At 42.5% G+C, this 22,385-nt stretch overlaps 1 protein-coding gene across 4 annotated transcripts in view; it reads right to left on the bottom strand.

The window, feature by feature from the left end:
- The window catches only part of CSNK1A1 (casein kinase 1 alpha 1), a 35,719-nt gene extending 17,237 nt beyond the window's left edge, over positions 1 to 18,482 (bottom strand). For 3 of the 4 annotated variants that reach the window (XM_075714748.1, XM_075714746.1, XM_075714747.1), the window contains exons 1-4: positions 18,224 to 18,482; positions 17,246 to 17,352; positions 3,468 to 3,594; positions 1,584 to 1,682 (exon numbers count right to left, since the gene is read on the bottom strand). In XM_075714748.1, coding sequence (XP_075570863.1) covers positions 1,584 to 1,682; positions 3,468 to 3,594; positions 17,246 to 17,352; positions 18,224 to 18,346 — 456 coding nt within the window. In that variant the 5' untranslated portion in view covers positions 18,347 to 18,482. The remainder of the gene's footprint in view (positions 1 to 1,583; positions 1,683 to 3,467; positions 3,595 to 17,245; positions 17,353 to 18,223) is intronic. The other variant, XM_075714749.1, reaches the window with a different exon arrangement.
- Positions 18,483 to 22,385: the final 3,903 nt, after the last annotated feature.

A 22,385-nucleotide genomic window follows, 5' to 3' on the forward strand; every position in this document is an offset into this window, starting at 1 on the left:
AAAGCCCACGCCCACAGACAGTGTTTACCACCATATCATTGAGTGGCTCCCTAACTAGTCTACTAATGGGAAAAAAATATAATGGTTTACAGGCTTTTTCATTTCAGCTGATGCAAATCTAATGTGTTCCTCCACTAAAGTAAGCACAGCAGCAATTTCCAGGCCATTAATCCACATCAAGATGAAACAGAGTGCAGCAATGCCAACCTAGCATGACTGTGCAAAAGTACAGAAAAATGGCCCAAAAAGAACAATTGGAAATCAGAAACTAAAACTAGGAAAAAAAAATTAAAGTTTTCAAGTTATACTCTAGTCATGCCAGAATATCAAGGAGCCTAACTGCTCAACACAGCAGAGAAAAATAGAGCTCTACAGAGTTAAAGTATGAAACTTGGGAACAAGCAAAGTTTAACAGCAACAGGATTACATGAAGACTGCCTTTCAGCTGGACTTACAAGCTTTTCCAACAATGGTTGTATCTAAACATTCAGTGCATTGCACCTCTTCAGACAAGAGCTGTTATCTCATGTTAATCAAACTTTCCCCTTCTAATGTTCATGGCCCTGAAGTTGGCATTCATACAGGCAAACAAAGGTAAACATTTTAAATACTAGTAGTGCCTAAAGAGATGAGACATTGTCGGATGGCATATAGAGAAGATAAGTGGGAATCTTGCTTCCAATAAACAGCTTGATCACGTACATTTGTCCTGAAGTTAATTTCTATTAAGTAGCATGCTTAATGCATTGCCAATGCTGCCTGTCTGCCCGAGCTCGACATAACAAATTGCAGGATTAAGCATATTTCACTCAAGAGAACTACAAATAAAATAAAAAAGTTTTCTTCTATATAAGGTTTTCAACAGGAAACATGCACTTCTGACTACATTTACCCATCCAAACAAGTGCAACAACCTCAGCCCACCCCCACCCTACTTTTTTTTCCCCCCACAAAGTAAATGGAGAGCAGGTTTTTTTGTTGTACAACATATTCAGGTACTCTACAACTTAACAGTTTTCCACCATCGTATTTGCATAATTTCATTTGTTTTTAAAGGCAATTGATCTACATGTTGCCTATTAGTCATATCCACAGTTCTGATGGCTGAAGAGTTCTCTTCACCAGTCTGTCACTGCAAGGTTTAATGCCCTGATGACGAGTAGGTCAGAAGCTCCCATGTTGGCACGAGTTCTTTACATCCCAGGAAGTTAGCCCCAAAGCCAAAGACAAGATTTGACTTTATCATTGAGGAAAAAAATGCTATTACAACAGTCATCTTGATAACGGAACTTCATCATTGAGAAGAGCACCTAAGTATTCTCTAGGGTTAGTTATAATCTTGTTGCAAGCCTATAAATCATCTTGGAATCAAGTGCATCTCACACGGTGGGTCAGAGACCCACATGTGTATGCCACTGCATTTAGAAGCATACACTGAGAAATCCAAGTTCTCACATCAAAGAACCATGGTTTAGCATCCAAAACATCAGTTTTAGCAATGAGTTTTAAAAAGGTTGTGCAACTTGAACCAAGTAACATAGCCATTCCCTTTGGACCTTTTAAACAAAGAGCATTAGACTAACCTTATTACAGTGACGCCCAATACCCATTAGGAAGTTATCTGGTTTAATGTCTCTGTGTATAAAATTCTTTGTGTGCACATATTCAATTCTACTGATCATCTGTAAAAAAAAAAAAACAGCAACAACAAAACAGGTAAGATTTCAATGAGAGCAATACAATTCACTTAAACCTTCAAAGCAAGCACAAATTTTTTTTTGCTTCCTCTGCAACTTAAGTTTATATAGTTGCTTAGTAAAAACCAAGTCTCTTTCTTATGCTGTTCAAATAAATTTATCTTTCTTAGATGTTAAAATTCCATAATCTTGATCAGGAAATGGCAGATTAAATACCTGAAACTATTTCCCAGACATTCAAGTTCATGTTCTAACTACAGCATCCCATTAAAGAGTAATTTCTTTTTCTTACTTCACACAAAGGTTTTCTATACCTACCTACCACGAGACAATTTTAAAGCTCATTCCCTCCCCCTGTCCCAGTTACTCATTCATCTGGTTATTCATTCATCATCAAGTGTCACTTTTCCAGGTTAACAGTTTTCATGGAACAAGTAACAACTTGATTACGGCCCATACTGTCGTATCTAGGCTACCATGATCCAGGAAAAACAGTCAGCAATGAAGACGCAGAAAAGCTCTGGCACATCTGTATCATCATATATGGTCATGCAATTTCCTGTGCATGACATCACAGCACACGCATTTATGTGGTACAGCTTCCCAGCTACTACAACACTCTTCACGCAGTCTTTAGTGAGTTGAATTGTTACAACATCATAACCTTGACAGCTGTTCTACTGGACTATGCCCTAAAAGCCATTTCCGTGCACTGATATCATACATCCCGTCTATGTTTCCCAGCTGACAACTAATTAGTGTTTATCATCCAAAGGAATACTGCACAAAACCCATACAGATTCCCTGGAGATGCTGTAACACCCAGACTCTAGATAACTGAGCAGGCAAATGGCTCTCTAAAGCAAGCGTACCGCTCACTTAAGGCAGCTGAGAACAGGGACAGCTGACCTTGTCTCCATACAAATGCTGTGAGCTTCCTTGGCCAAGAGCCTGGGATTCTACGAGCATCTGGCTAAGTGACAACTTGGTACTGACAGCAATTACATAATATTAGATGAAATTTAAACTACCACTGAAAATTCAACTTGAGAAATCCTTACTGCCTTTCAAGTAGCTGAAGACAGCACAATCAAGCTATTTATTAAATAGCAAGAAATAAATATGGCTGACCATTTCAAATGCTGTACTCTCATGACCAAGTTGAAAAAAAAATCACTAGAAAAAGACTTAACAGACCTCAGTTTTAGAGGCCTTGACTAAGTTTGAGGTAGAGTGGCATCTCCACTAACAGCTTTAAGAACTGTCTTTAAGCACCACAACAACCAAAACAGTATTTAGCTCATAGTCTGGTAGTAGGAAGTTACAGGAGGTTCTGAGTGCATAGTGACATCCAATAAGAACAAACTTGCATGCTGCCCACCTGTCACTGCAGCTGGCCAACATGTAACAGGCTTCCATTGAATCAGATCAACCATAAGCGGAGACCGCTTCAGACTTTCTAACACCTCCCCCATGGCTGATATTGGGAGTTAATCCACCCATATTACTCTTGATACTTTAACAAAGTTGCATTTGTCAGATGTGAGCGTCAAGGAGTTAGTATCTGTGCTGCCCTCCCACTACAGGCCTATGTTCATTTTGTATGCCACAGCACACAGAAGCCACCATTACTTCATTCCTATATAGGTCAAGTATTCACTTAGCTATATACAACACTGCATAACACATTATTTAACCCACTTAAAAAGAACCACGTTGCACAAAATACTTCAGGGTTTTTAACTTCCTCACAATAAGACTTGCACGTACCTGGTCTGCTAACATAAGTACTGTTTTCATCGTAAACCTGCGAGAACAGAAGTTGAATAGGTCTTCAAGGCTGGGACCAAGAAGATCCATAACTAGAACATTGTAGTCCTTTTCTTGACCATACCACCTGCAACAAAGAAAATTATTCAGCGTTAGCAGGAATCCTAATGCAGCCCCAGATACCGTTAGCCCTCTTGGCTGCAAGGGCACATTGCTGACTAATGTTCAATCTTGAGAGCTAACTAAAAACTAAGGCTAGTAGTGTCTTATTTTTCCTGGAAACAAAGTCTGAGGACAAAACAGAACACACAAGTTGGCAAGTGTGTGCATACACATTTAATTTTCCCTTAAGAAGAAACACTACTATACTTTAGCAGCAACTGAAATACCCAACACGAAAATCAAAACACAATCAAAGCATAAACTATTACATGTCAATATACTGAGGTGCATGTACAAAGTCTGAACTGAAACTCATCCGCAGGACACCTGACACTCCCGTCATTGTTTCCTGAGTTAACTTCACAGAAACATAGTTAAATGCTTTAGGCTTTGTTTTCAGGTATGACTTCTCTGCAACAGACCAAAACAGCTCATGCAGTTAGCTCATATACTATCTCTTCCTTCATTTGTCCAAATTTAACAAATGGCAATCAAGTTCTACTGCTATCAAGTAGGAGATAAAGGCTCTTTACCAGGTTTCCAACATCATAAAGGGAAAAATAATTGTCATAAAAGCAAAAATACAAGTGTAGCAAAATCTCAACTGCAGCCAAACAGAGTGTGATACCCTTAAGTGTCCGATATATTAATTTGGGGCAAAAGATTAAATGTTACTAATGCTGCAAGGACAAGCAGAAAGCCTCCCATGCATATTTTTCCTTCCAATACATGTCTAGCATTTCTATCATAGTATTGCTTTATGTTATCTGCAACTTGGGGATAGTATTTCACCACACAAGCTGCCCAAGACGACCTGGAGTCACACCCTTCACTTCTGCAAATCTCAGCTGTGAATTTCCATACTTTAAATGGGCACTGAAAGACAGAACCTGAATATTCTTCTCTATAGTCCTTCTGCACATTCCAGATACCTACAGTTAAATGAGAGGTGAGTGTGAAAAACTGTTTATGAAGCTGTGCTGAGTAGTAGTACATCATTGTAAAGACTGAACACCTTCTCAATCAGTAGGCTGCATTTTGCCTTTGCTAGGCACCTAGTCCTTATGACAAGGACCTAGTAGCAGCAGTCAATGGATAAGGCACTGGCCAGCTCTCTCCTGGAGAAGTCTTGAAGTTTCCAACAACAGTGGTGCAGACAAGGTACACCAAGAATATACCCCATAGTAAGAGCACACAGATAAAAAAACCCACCAAACAAGATTCAGCTCAAACACAGTAGTAGCTGGGCCTTAAAGATCTGTATAGACATTTTATTTCCACCTTAGACAATGACTCCAGGAGACTAATGCAAACCTGTCTGGAAAATAGTTACTACTGATAAAACCAACAAATTCCTTGGTAGTCACAGGATTCCAAGCTTAGCCAAGGTAGTAAAGTAAAATGTTTACAAAACCACAGAGAAAAGATTTTGTATTTGGATTTGTTTCAGGAACTACCGGCTAGTACCTTCCCGCTGTTGGGATTCTAGTAGAAACCACGCACTTCGTAATCCATTGTTATAAATTTGATAAAAGTTATATGAGCTGCGAATCTTACTAGTTGTTTTACAGGTCAGTCTAGGACCTTTATTCATTCCCTACATCAAGAGGGGATGCAGAAAATATGTATTTTGAAAGCAGTCCTTCAAATGAAATGTCAACAAAGCAGTCTTCCTCCAACATGTTAATGATCATACCAATACTGTAAGTACCATTTATCAGTTTTTGCCTTCTAAAAATTCATTGAATGTACTATCATGTACAAAAAAAAACCTCACAAGGGACTCAACTAGGAAAGCATGCTGATGGTATTATTTGATAAAGTTCATAATTTATGAAAAGGTTAATATTCACACTGCAACCTGACACTGAGCCATGAAACATACGCATTTTGAAAAGACCTGCCTAGCTAGGCCCTTTTAAGGAGTGATCAGAAGCTAGTTTCAACTGCAAGAGCAACCAAGAAGAGTATTTTAAAAATGCAGTGCAGAGATGGAGAAAGAGTCAAAATGAGATGCTGTTGAGAAAAGTTCTTAATCAACTACAAACCAGCTTCAGTTCAAAAATTACTGACTATGACTGTAAATCTACTTCTTGGTTCCTATCAGTCACCTATGCAAATGGCTGAGTAGGTTTGACAAGGCTCTATAAGCAACTCCATAGGTCACAGGTGAAAATGAAACATTATGGTTGTGTAGAGTAATGCAAACTGGACCAAGTGACCTGCCTAGTTATTCTGTCACACCAAATTTAGGTTTGTTATGAAAAAGTCCAAAGAATAATGAGCTGAATTGAAGCATTCTAAGGAATAAATCAAGATCTAGATAAAATATGATTTTCTTCAAGACATGGAAGTCCAATTCAGATGCTGAGTGTAATTGTTCAGTACAGTAATGGTTCAGTGCCCAAGAGACTGCAGTATAAGTGAAAAGGATCAAAGATCAGTCTTCAACTGAGCTAAGAAAATTTAGTTACAGCATCACAGAAAAAGTGAAGCTGATGAAACACAAGCCTACCCTGGGAGCTACATTTTAAAGAGCATTTGGTTCCTCTATAGGGATCTCTCTGCCTAGTAAGTGCAGTAATTCAGGTTGATTGCACAACCTTCATTTGGCCTACTTCTACATATGCACAAGAAAATTTTCATCTCCTGACCATTTTGCACTGGTGGAAAGCAGAATCAACTCAGCAAGACAAAGGTTTAAGACAGGACCTCTTAACATTTCATTTTCACATTTACCTGCCTGTAATTCCTCACAGAAGACTGCCGCATCTATTTATTTCACTACTGGCAACTGAAACTTCTGCTAGGGTATTGGAGTAACTTGTGCTTTATTTACTTTGCTAACGCTGCAAGTAAGTTTTCATTTCCCTTGGAACATTTCCAGGGAAAATGGGATTAAAAAGTAAGGCTACATCATGTCCATTCAAAGTCTAATACCTGCTACTACTGGCAGCTTTGAGTAAAAATGTTACAAGTCTTGGCTCTTCTTAGGGAACCTTGGATATTATGATACATAAGAGCTTGGCAAGTACTCCTTACTCCTGTATTTGCATAATCAGTGTAAGATGGCATATATGCACACATTTTGGATGAGCACAAATTCAGAACACTTTGGCATACAAGTTTTAACACTACTGGGCTAAAGTGCAAAATAATATAACAACAAACTGAGCACAATTCTAAAAAAAAAAAGCTAGTGTCTTGAAGAGAAATCTTCAGAAGTTCTAATACTGCATCAGCAATGAAACTTGGACTGAACTTTATATGAGGGAATGATCCATACAAAACCCTGGGCAACTACTACATGACACTAGCATCTCAGAACACAAGTGTTCTACATGCCTGTTAGAGCTCCATGGGCTTTTTTTTTTTTAAGTACACTTGGAAGTACTCTCTCATACTAAGGTTGAGGAAGTAACAGCAGCAATACATTTTAAGCAGGGAGAGTTGGATGGGAGTGGAAAGCAGGAACAAGAGATTTAGCTACTTGACAGTTCACTTTGGGGGTAATAACTCTGCATATAGTTACGTACAATGTATTACTGTGTTGATTTTGGCTGGGATAAAGTTAATTTTCTACATAGAAGCTAGTATGAGGCTATGTTTTGGATTCGTGCTGGAAACAGTGTTGATAATTCAGGAATGTTTTCATTACTGCTGAGCAGTGCTTACACAGAGTCAAGGCCTTTTCAGCTTCTCACCCCACCCCACCAGTGACTAGGCTGGGGTGCACAAGAAGTTGGGAAGGGACACAGCCAGGACAGCTGACCCCAACTGACCAAACAGATACTCCACGCCATATGACGTCATGCGCAGCATATAAAGCTGGGGGAAGAAGGAAGGGGGAGACATTCAGAGCAATGGTGTTTTGTCTTCCCAAGTAATCATTACATGTGATGGAGCCCTGTTTTCCTGGAGATGGCTGAACACCTGCCTGCCGATGGGAAGGAGTGAATGAATTCCTTGGTTTATTTTGCTTGTATGTGCAGCTTTTGCTTTACTTGTTAAACTGTCTTTATCTCAACCCACGAGTTTTCTCATTTTTACTCTTCTGATTCTCCCCCCTATCCCACTGGGGGGAGTCAGCGAGTGGCTGTGTGGTGCTTAGCTGCCTGCCGGGTTAAACCATGACAATTATTAAAAAAAAAGCTAAATTACTAGACTAGGAAAACTCATTATTTCTCTAATTCATTCCCACAGTGCTGTATGTCCCATTAGAACATATTTCCTAAATAGAGAATTTTGATTCTGTAGCACAGGTCCATTTATACCTACTTATGACAAAAAGCCACACAAAGTACAGATTATCAGCTTTCCTGAAGAACAGCACTAGATGATCTCATGGAAGACTACACAAAACATTAACATAACAGGACATTATTATGAAGAGCTAAAATTTATCCTTGAACTGGCAGTGTAACACTGTAACATCTGATACAGCTGTTAAGAACCGCAGTCAATATTAAAGCCGTAAGACGTGCGGTGCCCAAGCTCAGGCATCGCCACTCTCCCTTGTCTCAACTGTTTAAAGCTATGGATCAAATTACTACATATCAGTCAGAATACAGTAAATATACTTTCTGAAGCTTTCCATCAAAGCATGGTTAAAGACTGAACACAGTAACCTTAATTTGACTTCAGTGACTTGTCTAATTTGAAAGACCAAGACTCACCATGTCAACAAGTTACCAAACCATGTGGTTTAGCAGCCTGATATATTGCCCCAGTATATGCACACAGATGAAATTTTGTAACATCTTGAATTTCAGTATTTGTAGCTTTATGCTGAACAACTAAGTCACATGACATAGTGGTTTGAAAGTACTCAGTTTCTATATCCCATACAGCAAAGCAGGTATGAGGTCAGATCACATGACAAGTGAATGTTTACTTGAACTCATATGGTTTGGGTTTTTTTTTTTTTTTAAAAATTCCCTTAACTAGCCTTGGGACAAGCAAGTGAAGTACTAATGCACATCTAGCACTTAGTAGCAAATACTGTAGTCAGGTCTACCCAAACTTAAAATTCTTTTCTATTTTCAGAGCTGCGTCTTTCAAAAATTATATGATGCCTCTTTCAGCAACTGCATATTTTGTAAATAATGTCAATGAAAAAAGAAATGTTTAAGAAAATGTTAACAGCTTGTTTTGTTTTTTTTAAGCTTAGAAAACATTTCATTTGGGTATTATAATATTCTCTTCACATCCAGTGTATCTTCCTTTGAAAGGGTCAGATTGAGGTAGGTCAACTAGCAAAGACAGTTGGGTGAAAGGCGAACTTCAGACACAGGCCATGAAATTATAGGCCCAGTTTCAGACACAGTTTTAGCAGATAATCAGTTTCATCCATTACATTGGCACTTGTAGTTACAACAACAAGGTAACAAAACCAGCACAGTTATCAAAGCTGTGTGAGCTGGTCACATGATGAATAAAACAAAAGCATTCTGAATACTCACATGAAAAAAAAATCTCAAATTCACATCAAGGTGAACTAAACTACTGAATAACTGTACAGCTGCTAATCACTGGTAAAGAAACCCCAAATCCCAGGCATTCTGAAACCATGAGGGCAGTAAAGGCATTGTCACCATTAGCATTAATGGCACATCATTTTGTCTACAGCTTGTTAAATACAAAACCAAAACATCAGCTCAGTGTCACAAGAAAGTGTTCCTACTACCAGAGCAACTATAACAAGTCTATTTTGTTCCAGCTTAATAAAAGCTCTCAATCAACACCTGTTTTGCCAGGTAACCTAACCTCCAATAAAGGCTTCTGTCAATTCGATCACTGACTATTCCGGTGGAGGCTGTGGGAACCTGGGATTACAAACAGAACTGCAGAACATCATGCTTTTGTGAAACTTCTGTGAGACAGGAGAAAAACATCTCCTGGTGCCTCACTGCAAGGAAGCACAGTGCTTCTGTGGCAAGACTTGAACAGTTAAAACTCAAACCTTTAGACTTCAGAAACCTTTATAGTCACATGAAAAAAAAAAGGCTGATTTGGACTTCTTTGACATTACATAAACTTTTGCCACTTTCATAATTCATAGTGTGTGACCCTATGATTACTCTGTGTAGTCCTACGCATTAGTTCCATCACTTGGGCTTTCAAACACCAAGCAGAAGAGTTCACATGACAAAAATGGAGGTTGTCAGAAGAACTAAAGTGGATTAAAAAAGCTATTAAAACATGTATGGCAAACACGCAAGCTGGAAAAAAACTTACTACTAGAATTACCTGAGATCACCTTATTAGTAAGTTTGACAAGTCAGCAGGCACATAAGGGTGAATATGCAAGTCTGGAAGGCCTTATGAACACAAAGGATTCAGACATCCTACAGAAAACCAAGTGACACTGAACTGATGAACGCTCTGGAACTCTATTCCATTTCTGCAAGCACTAAGTCATTTATACAAAAGTCTCTGAACTAGGCATTAGTCAGATGACATGACTAAAGAGAAAACACAGACCTCCCTATAATCATATAGCTCTAAAATCAGGCATCACTGAAAAATAATAAGTAATCCTAACCAGTAAAAGTACCTGTATTCTACGCAGAAACAGTGAAGCAATCTGTACCAATGCTTAAGGCACTGATGTACAAGCCCTGTCACCAACATTCATGAAAGGAAATCCAAATCATAACAGGGACAGAAAAGAGACTTCAAGAAAGATGGGAAGGGGGTGACCTCTGTAATCACGTACTCAAACAGCTCAGCAAGGCAGCTAGAGAGTTATGTAACTATTCTTTATAGATACAGGAGGACTGTTATAGGGAGGTTATTAATAAAAAAAAAATCAGGGAAGAAATAAATAGGAGCTGACTGCTTATGGGTACAAGCATTTATCTTTAGGCACAGAAGCTCTCCCTCTGTGTCCGACAACAGAATCATGAGCACTGCCATGCCAGCCTAGAAAGTTTTAGCATTGCACCTGACTGATTCACAGAAAGAATAGCATGTTGTCCAAAACAGCTGCTGGATTTGGACCAAAGTGGCCCCTTCTGGTCCCATGTTCTAGACTTCTCAGGACAGACATCTCCTGATAAATAATGATGTTTCAGACAAATTGGGAAGTATATTCTGCCTGTAAAAATAGTATACTAATTTGAGTCTTAATAGACACCGAAGCAACACATGTAAGGAAGGTAATCTATCATCATAAGATTCATGACTAAATTGACACATATTTTATATTCCTATTTTATCTCCCCTGAAGCTGGAAAAGCACTTAACTGTTAGCCAGCTAGGAGTAATATAAATGAACTTAACGTAATATGGCATGACTGAAATACTGAAGTGGAATATTTAGCAGATGTCATCTAACATTAGTTGCCATGGTGAGTATGAATTAGGCCACGCAAGTACTAAATAAAGAAACAGCAATGAACACCCTATGCTATGAAGTTAGATACACTCTATAAATAAAATTCTGTTATCATTTTTTGTAGTTATGAGAGAAATATGAATACTTGAAGTATGCCAGTGCAACTCATCTCCTAAGCAATAAGGTCATTTCACCTGCCTAGGGTCATGTTGCATACATACTTCCATGTAGTTGACTTGCTGGTTTGCTAGCTGTTTAATAAGGTTGCATTAACACCTGACAGGAGGTGAGGAGAACTTATATCAAGTTTCTTCCATAAATGTCAGAAGGTTCAGTTCAGTTGAGAAGATAAGCCATTTATCCACAGTAGGTACTGTTTCCTGAAACATTGCTAAGGAAAAGTGTGTTTCATTAGTACCTCTGCTGATCACCTGTTCCGAACAAGAGTAACACTGAACTGAAACTGTGTACTTTTGCAGCTGTTTCTGCAAAGGCTGAGCTAAGGCAAGAAGAAAGAAAAAGAACTCAAATAAGGACAGCTTCATTTGTTTTTCAAACTGTGGTCTCACTTGGATGCTTCTAAGGATTCCACAAAGACCAATTAAGACAGAAGTTTAGATTGTTATAAAACATGAAACAGATTTTGTTTAAAGACATTCATTATCAGTAGAAAAATTTTAGGTATTAATTTAAGAGACCAGTTTTCAATATTATTTTGAGCTACTAGAACAAGAGGCTTCCTCCTACCTACTAGAGTGGTTCTGCCCTTCAGCATGCAGCCTTAAGTAGTAACAGAAGGTTAATAGGAGGCTCTATTGCTAGAACTTTCCTCCTCATTACTTGCAGACCTAGATGAAAGTATCAGTCTTACCAATGAAAAGAAGATATAAAACTTTTCTGACCTTATCTGACTACTAGGGTTTTTTGGGGGTTTTTTGTTGTTGTTGTTGGGGGGAAGTGTTAGAGGGGTTGGGTTTTGTTTGTGGGTTTGGTAAGTATTTTTCCAATGGTGGTTTTGGGGTTTTTTTGTGTGGGGTTTTTTTTATGCTGCAGGAAGTTATTGGGAAAACAGTTTAAAATGAAGGTGTTTAAGAGGTGTAGTTACAGATTTTTAAGCACTGCTTAAAGAGATCAAAATTTCAAGTGCTCAAGGAAAAATACGTTGTGAAAACAACCCTAAGATTACCAAACTTGACCACGTTTTTCCATTACACATATTACTTAGTGAAGATTAATATGGGCAGAGTCTGTTATTAATAGATAATCTAACAACATGTCAGTAAGCAACCAGAAGAACAAAAATTGTAGATGTTTTTATAGATCTTTTTTTTCCTATGCTTCATTATTTAGAAGATTGCGTAGTGATACATGGGTGGCAATACTGAATTTCTCAACATCAAAGTATTCTGCAAGAACTTACTGCATTGAAAAGTTCAGAAATGTAAGGATTTACTTGCTCGGTTTGCAAAAGAACATTGCAAAAAAAAATTGCTAAGTCAGTAGCTTTTACTTCTTAAGCTTATAAATGACTAAACTTAAATATCAGCTTGATTAGCCTCACATGCTGTACATTATCTCTTCAGTCTTGCCCACACAAGAATATGTGCAGTATCTGTTTCACATTCACCAGGCTCTCTTCCTGCTCTAAGGTACAAGACTTTAATACCTCACCAATAGCCACAGCTGTTTCCAGCATAGCTGTTATCCATTTGAAACTGATGATAACAAAAAGAAGTTATCCCATGATACTGTCAGGAGAAAAATATGAAGCCCACTTTTCTTTCAAAAGTACATCTGAACGAGTACCTAAAGGTAATCTTCATAAATGACATAAACAATAGTTGATAAACACCATAAATGGCAAAAATCGAGTGGCTGTCACAGATAATTCGAACAATTGCTTTTGTCAAGAATGCTTTAACAGAGTTACACTATGAACAAAACAATATACAAAATCACCAAACACACTCTACGGCATTCCTCAGAGCCAGAACCAAGAATCTGGCAATAAAGGTAGATACTCCAAACTACTAGGATCAGTGCCCAGTTAACAAGTTTATAGCTAAAAATGCTCTGCCACTGAAAAAGAGAGGAAAAAAGAAAGAGACAGCTGATGGCTGAGAACAATGAGAGTAAGCCCAGCAGAATACTGTGGACTTTGCATTGTGTCCTAAAGGCAAATCAGATTATTAGAATGTTAAGCTTGGTTCGAGAGCCTTTGTGAAAAATGATGGTAATAATTAACCAAAATTTGTACATCAAGAACAAACCACAACTTTAAAAATTCTGTAAAAAGAAAAAAAAAGGTTTTGTGAAACTCTGGAGACAAGTTCAGAAACTTTGCTACTCTTCCAGGAAACAACAATAAGTGGCGAAGTCAAAGATTTGCAAGTCTAGCAGGGTTTAGAATATCATAGAATGGTTTGGGTTGGAAGCAACTTTAAAGACCATCTAGTTCCAACCCCCTGCCATGGGCAGGGACACCTTCCACTAGATCAGGGTGCTCAAAGCCCCATCCAACCCAGCCTTGAACATTTCCAGGGAGGGGGCATCCACTTCTCTGGGCAACCTGTTCCAGTGCCTCACCACCCTCATAGTGAAGAATTTATTCCTTATCTCTCATCTAAATCTACCCTCTTTCAGTTGAAAGCCATTACCCCTTGTCCTATCACTACATGCCCTCGTAAAAAGTCCCTCTCCAGCTTTCTTGTAGGCCCCCTTCAGGTACTGGAAGGCTGCTGTAACATCTCTCCAGAGCCTTCTCTTCTCCAGGCTGAACCACCTCAACTCTCTCAGCCTGTCTTCACAGGAGAGGTGCTCCAGGCCTCTGATCATCTCCGTGGCCCTCCTCTGGACCCGCTCCAACAGGTCCATGTCCTTCTGATGTTGGGGGCCCCAGAGCTGAATATTCAGAGAATAAAGACATTCCAATCTCAATTTTTGCTATGTTATGTGCAAACAACGTGTTCTGTTACAGTAGGAGTACCAATGCCCCTTGTTCAGCCTCCATAACAAATGAAGGCTCACAGTTGATCCCACAGAAGCAATATCCAAAAACTTTTAACCCTAAACCTGAAATTTTTCTCATTAGCTTTCTTGCAATCAGCTAGAAAGGCCATCAAACAAACTTCAAGGCTAAAAAAAAAATTTGCTTGGTTCTAGGTAAATAAAGTGACACTCCAGATATGCTATGTTATCATTACTAAGTCTGCAATCACATCTAAAAGGCAGAATTTGGTTTTAAGAACAGGTGCCCAAAATGAATGAGCAATCCATACCTCACCTATGATTTCAGCCTTGTGACTCAAAGAACCACAGCAGACCACTTTAGTAAGGCAAAGCCACATAATGCAACTTTAGTAAGTTGATCTTGACCACTGCAGTAATTAAGTAGATGAAAAACAGAGAACAAGTCCCTCATTCTCAAATGAGGAAGGCAAGATTACATGCCTGTTTCCCAGATGTGTAGCACTGAGATAAAAATGCTGCTGAGCCCAGCTTATACAGCATGGAAATGGGAAAAAGCTTAGATTCCTTAATTTTCTATCAAATGCTCTGTTTGTGCGGTTGTTGTTTAAAGGTGTCACGTTACAGAAATTTTAACAAATGTATTGAAAGATTTTCCTTCAACTTGATTCATCCTTCTAAATATACTGAGCCAAGAACAGCTTATTCCGACTTGACAGCATACCATTATAAAACAATAGCAGAACGTGTATTATCAATTACACATGCAAAGTGACCTAAGTACAAAGTCATACATTCTCCCAGCTTAGCTGCTGCCAAAAATGTGTGTCAGAAAAGCTTGAATTGTCTGAAACAATATGCACAGTAATTTCACTTTAGTCTTACTCTTTGCAATTACCTATTCAAAGACGTATCCTTGTTAAGCACCTCAGTGATGCATATCATTTGGTAGGCCAAGTCCTCCCCCTTAGATTCAGAATACCATGGATTCTACTTCTACTAAACACATCACGTTTTAACATTTCTCGCAAGAACTGCGCCGGGTACCCCGCTCACCTTCCTCTTAAAGAAGATAAACATAAAAATACTATTTTAGATTTCTTCAAGCATCAGCAGATGTCATACAGCAAGACAACTAGTAACAGAAGCCTAGTCAAAGAACCTGTCAAGCAGCATCTGGTACATACAAAAAGATTTAAAATTAATGCTGCTTCTGAAGACAACAAAGTTATTTCCAAAAATTTTCTGAAAGACACTTTTCTAGAAAAGTACTAGAAAGATTAACACTGTGAGAACCTGAAAGTGAAAAACTTCAAGATTCACTGACATTATCAAATAGATCACACACCTTTAGCACAATGAGTCTATGAATCAATTTGAGCTGTTTTCAGTACTGCCTCAGTTGTCCATTCTTATAATCTTTTATTATTTTTTGGGGGGGAGGGAGGAGGAAGGAAGTGTGTGTTAAAGAAAGGCTGTAGTTCCCCTGTGGTCATGCGACTTCTAGACCACAGTCACTGGTTATACAGAAAACAAAGTCAAATACAACAACATCAAATACAGAGGAAAGATGACTGCTGTAGTTGAAGCTAGAAGCAAGTTTCTTGACATGCAAGATTACTTCCAGCATTTCAGCTTTAAATAAAATGCTCTCACAGTGTATTTTAACCAAATCCAAGAACTTAAATAGTAGTTCACTTTTGTTACATGGAAAAGTTGAAAAATTTGCAAACTAGGCCTCATTATAGCACCAAACATTTGTTATGTTTGAAAAAAAAATAGTTTAAGAATGCCTGCTTTTCCAGTTTTGCAATGAAACACCTGATAGCCACTTGCTTTGGCTGTTTTCCCAGTTATCCCCATTTTAGAACGTAACTATACTGCTAGCTTTCCAAAATGCAATTTCTATTCTTTCAGTTGTGAAATAAAGGCATCCATTTGAAGAAAAGAAGGAAACTGTAGTCTAAAATAAAGACTAAATCTGCTTTCACATAAGCAACTCTGTTTAAGCTGCAACTATTCTGCTTAAGTCAGATATGTTTATTCTATTCCTGCAAAAGGCTGTAGTGAATGAGGCCAGATGGCCACGACAACACTGTCTCCTCTGCTATATAGCTCCAGCTTACATTCAGGAATACAGCCAGCTGTGTTGGGGGGCAGGGCGGGGAGAGAAGGGGAGCTATTAACCACAGAAATGCAGACGTGTTTTAGGTTTTGTTAAAATTAATACATGATCTACAACATGTCATCATTATGACCTTACAATAGACCCTACAGGCCACTACTGATACAGGTGCAAGTACAACAAAGTCAGGGAAGGGTTAACAGATTAAAAGGCATCCACAGTTTAACCCAGTACCTAAATTTAAATCATTTCTGCAGCTCAAGGAACAAAATTCCTTTATACCATAGTGCAAACATAAGAAATACTAACTTTAAAAACAATTATTAACTAAGTTTAAAGAAAAGAAGAGCTTCTTGTACAAAGTCTTTCTGGTGAAAACTGAAGTTTTATTTAATCTATTCTGATGCATACATTTAGTAGTTGGGAACTAACCCAGTATAACACCTCAATAATCCCAAGAGAAATAACTCCTCCTAGAGTGTGCCGCACCAGCGATTTTCTTCTAGATGAGGAAATTAAACACCATTGAAAGTTTCAGACAGAATATGAAAAAAGGAAGCCACATAATGAGCAACTGGGAGGGATTAATCTTTGCACTTTAACTGTACGGAAATCCTAGTGACGCATCTGTTGCGGGTAACAGAAAGGGGCTGCCATTTCATTCCTGGTTGAGGTTCTCTGCAGTCTCAAGCCTTGCAGCACGTAACTATGAAAGGAAAAGATACATGCCTGAGCACGTCCCTTGTCCCAACACGAGAAGGGGGAGGGTTAATCACGTCCATCCGCCATTTTCTGAGCGGAGGAGGAAGACATGTTGGAACAAAAAAAAAAAAAAAAAAGCAACAAAAGAAAGCAGCCATTTCCAGTACCGGCTCCAAACTCTCAACCTCATCAAGTACATTGGTTCTCACCGAAACAGTCTCACACTTTGTTCTAATCATGACAAGAATTCCTCATAGCTTAGGAACTACTGAAGATCTCACTTTCAAAGCACAGTATGTACGCATAAGAAAAGACAACGGGCCCGTGGGGAGGACACCGAACTAGTTGTAGAGCTTGGAATGAAGCATTTTTCCCCCAACAACCCAATCCCTCCCAAATATATGTCTTTTTTAATGGTGGTGCCCAGCCTCACAATAACATAAAAGAAAAGTTGCTGTACTGGCTTACATGAATGACTCCTACCGTATATGTGGGATGCCAACTCCTCCCTGCAGAATCTTGTATAGTTTGCTTTCATACAGCAGCTGGGGATGTCTAGCCTTCTGAGACTCCAACTTTACAGCAACTTCCTATAGTGAGAGGGAACAAGGAGTCAGAGCAGAGTGTCCACCAAGCACAGCCTTGCCACTGAGGTTTAAGGGGCACAGCACTTCAATATCCCACACACACCCCTGCTGCAAATGCTCTGAGGTATAATTTTTTTAAGCTCTTGGTGCTCAATGTCCTGCATTTTGTTGCATCTTCAAATAAAATCCATATCGTGATGATTTGTACATAAATATCCATCCCAGGTCATGAAATTGAGCTGGAAATGTAAAGTCTTCAGATCCATATAAGTGAGGAAGAACATACGTGGGTGTTTCTTCTTTACAGCTCAGAGCCGTGAGGGGGAGGAAGGGAAAAAAAAAAACCCCAAGAAAAAAAGAGCTGAAGAAACAGGGGATCTTCTTTGTTTCTTTTACTGTTGATGATAACGAGATAAAGTGTTCCCCAGCTGAGAGTGGGACAGATGACTGGCGGGAGAGGTACAACTTTGGCTGCTCATAAAAGACAAAGTATGTTTTCCCACAATGGTAGTCTCCTCTCCCTACCACCAACAAGCGAGCTATGCAACTGCTGGGTGGGGGAGACCACGACCGCACAGCTCTGCTGTTGGAAGGGGCATGCCGCCCCCCCGGCGGTGAAGGCCCTCAGGCGGGGGAAGCCCCTCAACCCCGGGGTACGCACCTTCACTCCCCCACCCCGCGGAGGGCTACTCAGCCACCCTGGCGAGACGGGACCGCTCGGTGCCTCGCAGGCAGCGATACCGGGGGCAAGAGGGGCAAAACCAGGCTTCAAGTCGGCCTCGGGAAGGTTATCGCTGGTCTCCGGTTCCCCCGAGGTGAGGAAGGGACCGCGCCGACAGGCCCAAGGAGGTGAGGGAGTGCGAGCCGCCCTTACCTCCCCGTTGGTGATGTTGATCGCCAAATAGATGTCCCCGAAGGAGCCCGACCCGATCTTCCGCACCAGCTTGTATTTGCCTCCGACAATGAACTCGGCCTTGGAGCCGCTGCTACTCGCCATGGCGAGGGGCGGCTGAGGGGCCCTCCTGGCGCTGAGAGGCTCGGGGGGAGAAAGAGGGCTCTACCGCCGCCCCGGAGGAGGGGAAAGGGGCAGGGGAGGGAAAAGAGGGGAAGGGGGGGGGGGCAGAAGAAGGAAGGCTGGTCCCCGCTGCTCAGCTCCAGCCGGGCCCCTCCGGCGGGCGCCCCCCTCCGCGGCTCTGTCCCGCTCCCCGGCCGGGCGGCGCTCGGCTCTCGGCGCCCTCCAGAAAGACGAGCAGGCGGCCACCGAGGTGCTGTAAGGGTAGGGAAGGGGAGAAGGGGAAGGGGAAGGGAAACGCGAAGCCCGCTGGCTCCGCCGGGTCCCGGCCGCCGCCGGTCCCTCACTCGGCCGCCGCCGCCATCTTGTCTCTCAACCGCTCCTACCGCGGACACAAAATGCCCCCAGCCTGCAGCCGCCGCTTCTTCACCGCGCGGTGCACGCTGGGAACGGGGCGGGGCGGCTGGCGCGCGTGCGCCAGGGAAATGCCGCCTCCTTCCCGCGGGGCTGCGCGGGCGGGGAGGAGGCGGCGATGCGCCCTCTGCGCATGCGCACGCACCGCCCGCCCGCAAAGCCAATGACCGGCGCCGCTCTTCACCCGCCCCCGGACTGGAGACTTGTCGCGTGCTGGCTGCGCGCATGCGCACCACCCGAACCCGAGCCCGGGCGGAAGAGGAAGGAGAGCGGCATACGTGCCCTCACCCGTTTCTTAAAGGGCCAGGCGTGCCAGCACCTGCCTGATGGGTCTCGACTGGGCCTGCCCCGGCTGCTGCCCCACTTGGGGCTGGGAGCAGGGTGGGCTTCAGAGCCGCGAGGCTCCTGCTGAGTGTCCCGGGTGTCTGCTCTGCCCACCCGCCCCTGCCTCCCTCAGCTGGTGGGGAGCTCCTCGCCAGCCTGGGCCACGGGGCGTCCGCCCTCGCTGGCTGCGAGGTGGCCGTGGGCGCTAGGGAACGGGAGATAAGGCCGGGTCAGAGTCCCTGCAGTGAAGTATGCTTCACGCCTCTTACGTGGGGTTGTGGCTGGGCTGCCAGCACAGTTTCAAGGTTCTTACCAAATCCCAAACCTCGATCTGCGTGCGCATTAATGGTCTGGTTTTGTGTACAAATGAATCCACAACAACCTGTCTCCTCTCCCTCTGCGGTGCCAAGGCCCTGCGGTGTCCGCAGCCCTGCGGGCTGTAGGGCCGCGCTGCGGGGCTGGTGGCGCCTTCCCTGCTCCCATGCACACACGACATCTGCTTCATTACCCTTCCCTGTTCGGCCTGCCACATCTGATTTATCCCTCTGACCTTCAGCCTCGGCCTCCTCGGATTGCACTGCACAGCGCTGCAGATCCTGGGTGGGCCGCGTGCATTTCTGCCAGGAGTTTCTCAAGCCAGGTGAGGATTCAGGAGGAGCGTGAGGAGGCTGTGGCCCCCTCACAAAGGACCACACCGCAGGCAGAGCCACCCGTCATGGCCACATCTCCTGGCCTTGCGGCTGCTGCCTTCGCATGGCCATTACACTCAGCTCATCTCCTTCCCCAGATTCCTTTGACCCAGCAGCTCGTGCTCCAGGAGCTGTTTCATGCTGTCTGTCAAAACCGAGATCTCCTCCATTGCCCCCTCGCTTGGCGCTGTGAGTTTTTCCTTTGCAGGAACACAAAACTGTGAATTCCTGGTGACTCATCATCACTCCCTGTCAGAGCGGTGTCTTCTGCTGTGCAAGCCTACATTTGGGAAATGATTCAGTCTGCAGGAGAAAGCAAGCTCCTACAGTAATGTAGCTCATGTATGTAGAAGGAAAGCCTACTCAGGGTGTCTGCTTTTAAGGGAGGCAGTCAGAGAAACTGCTTTCCAGCTTGCCTGGTACACCCAAAGCCATGAAAATAATAAAAAGTTTGATTTTAAGACCGGTCTATGCACAGATTTTTTTAATAGCTAACTATTTTAGAGAAAAGTGAGATTAAGAGGTCCAGATTAGGACACTGCTATATCGGTAGGAAGTTGTTCATGTAAAGGTAGAGGATTCCTCTTAACAGAACAGCATCCACACAGTGATAGAGTCTTTTATTGCACTCACCATGTTGCTTTCTAGCTTGGTAAAGGCACTGTGGTACAAACCTTTTCTGTGTGCACAAGTGCAAAAAAGTCCTGGCTTGTGTCCATCTGGCTGTTAGGCAGCGAGGGAAGTCTGTGATTTGCCTGTGTTTCTTCCTGTTGTGGACTCAGTCAGCTACAGGATGACTCTATAGTGAGAGACCAGGAGGAATGGAGAGGGAAGATTGGCAGCCAGCAATGCCCTGAACTGCGAATATCAGTTCCAAGTTCCCCTTGTGTTTCAGGGAGCTCAGATCCAAGGTTTTACTACAGGTCTCTCTGCATCTCTAATAAAAATAAAATGCAAAGGATTCAAAATCTGTGCCAGGTGCACCAGAATGAAAATGATGCTCCAAGAGCAAGCTAGCCTCCAACTCATTCCCACCTCGGTTCTGTCAAGGAGCATTTGTGCAAGCAAGAATATCTGCACTCTTGTCACTCAAAGGGAATGTGGATCTTGTGCGGAGGAGCTCAGATATATCACACACTAGTTAAGGGGGCTGGAGTTTCAAGGGCAAATGAGGTATCTTTAAACATCACACTCATTTCTAAATGCAGAGCTCCTGTGTCCTTAGTTGCCCTCACATTGCTGTTAATGGTGATTTGCAGACAGCTTAGGACTGATGTGCACTTAGTGGCTTTTGGGGTTTAGTTGTTTTTAATGGTTGCTCTGGATGGGATTTGAGCAGTTTGGAGGCGTTTGGCTTGAGTCACGTATCCTTGGAGGAGCTGGAAAAACAGGTCTGCAGCTCCTGGACAGTAAATAGACCATGCATGGGTGTGCAGGAGAGCAGGATCTCCTGGGCTATGCAATGCTGCCACCTCCTGCCTGCCGGGGGACATCTCTGTGTGCCTGCCGGGGGACACCTCTGTGTCCAGGGGACACTGCCGGTGCCTTGGGCCAGGGAACATCACACAGGACAGGGACTGGCCCAGCCGAGCCTGGTGCAAACACACCCAGGCACACATCTTCCCCAAAATGTCTGCAGTCTAGTTGGGTGTTGTGCAAAAAGGATGACCAGCAATCAGCATTTGGTATTTTTTGTCTTGTTTTTTTTTTAACATGCATTCACTAATGGGTCCTGCAGGAGGGATGGGAATGAGGGGATTCAAAGGAGGATCAGTCTAGGCAATGTGGATAGAGTTGCAGGACAGGCTGGAGGACAGCAGAGAGATGGCAGAAGTCAGCCAGCATAAACCAGGCCAGAACCAGGACACAGAAGAGAAGAAAGACCTACCAGCACAGCTGCAGCTCCCTCACCCCTGGCCAGGAGCAGTGAGGATACCTGTGAGCACCCTCCTGCACTGGGACCAGGAGTGTGGGGAAAACCTCCACCCCATCTCCAGTTGCTTCATGAAGGAAGAGCTCAGAGCCCCATGCACCAGAGTCCCACTGCGTGCCACGCCAAGAGGACCTCAACCTGTTTCGCATTTCCTCACTCCCGTGGTTACAGACCACATGTGTTTGTAGGATGGGGACACCATGTTGTATCCTGCCTTTCAGATTTACGTCTCAGCCACTCCGGTGCTCTGTTTATGTCTCCACAGTAGCAAGGAGAGCTTTGTTCAGTTTCAGAGAAGAGGGAAGGTGCATGTGTATTTCTGGGTAGGCAGAATTTAACCCAGTGAACGAGCAGCACTATTCAGAATATGAGGTTGGAGGACACTCCATAGCCTGATGGATCTTAGATGTTCAGAAGCTGATGAGATCTGGAGGTGGGTCTCACCTGCTGTGTTGTCCCTTCCTTTTTTTTAAAAAAAAAGCTTTTGCTGTTTTTTATTTTGGCCAGCGGATCTGTTCTGTCTTCATGCCATGGTGCAGGAAAATTTCCCTCCTAGCCCCTTGTGGAAAACCACATCCTATGGCACCATGTTTGGGGTTTGCCTTGCTGAGCAGTGAAGACACTGACAGTCTGAAAGCAGTCCTGGCCTTGTACAAATTCTACC

Source organism: Pelecanus crispus, chromosome 8 (assembly GCF_030463565.1).
Source record: "Pelecanus crispus isolate bPelCri1 chromosome 8, bPelCri1.pri, whole genome shotgun sequence".
NCBI classification, from domain to species: domain Eukaryota; kingdom Metazoa; phylum Chordata; class Aves; order Pelecaniformes; family Pelecanidae; genus Pelecanus; species Pelecanus crispus.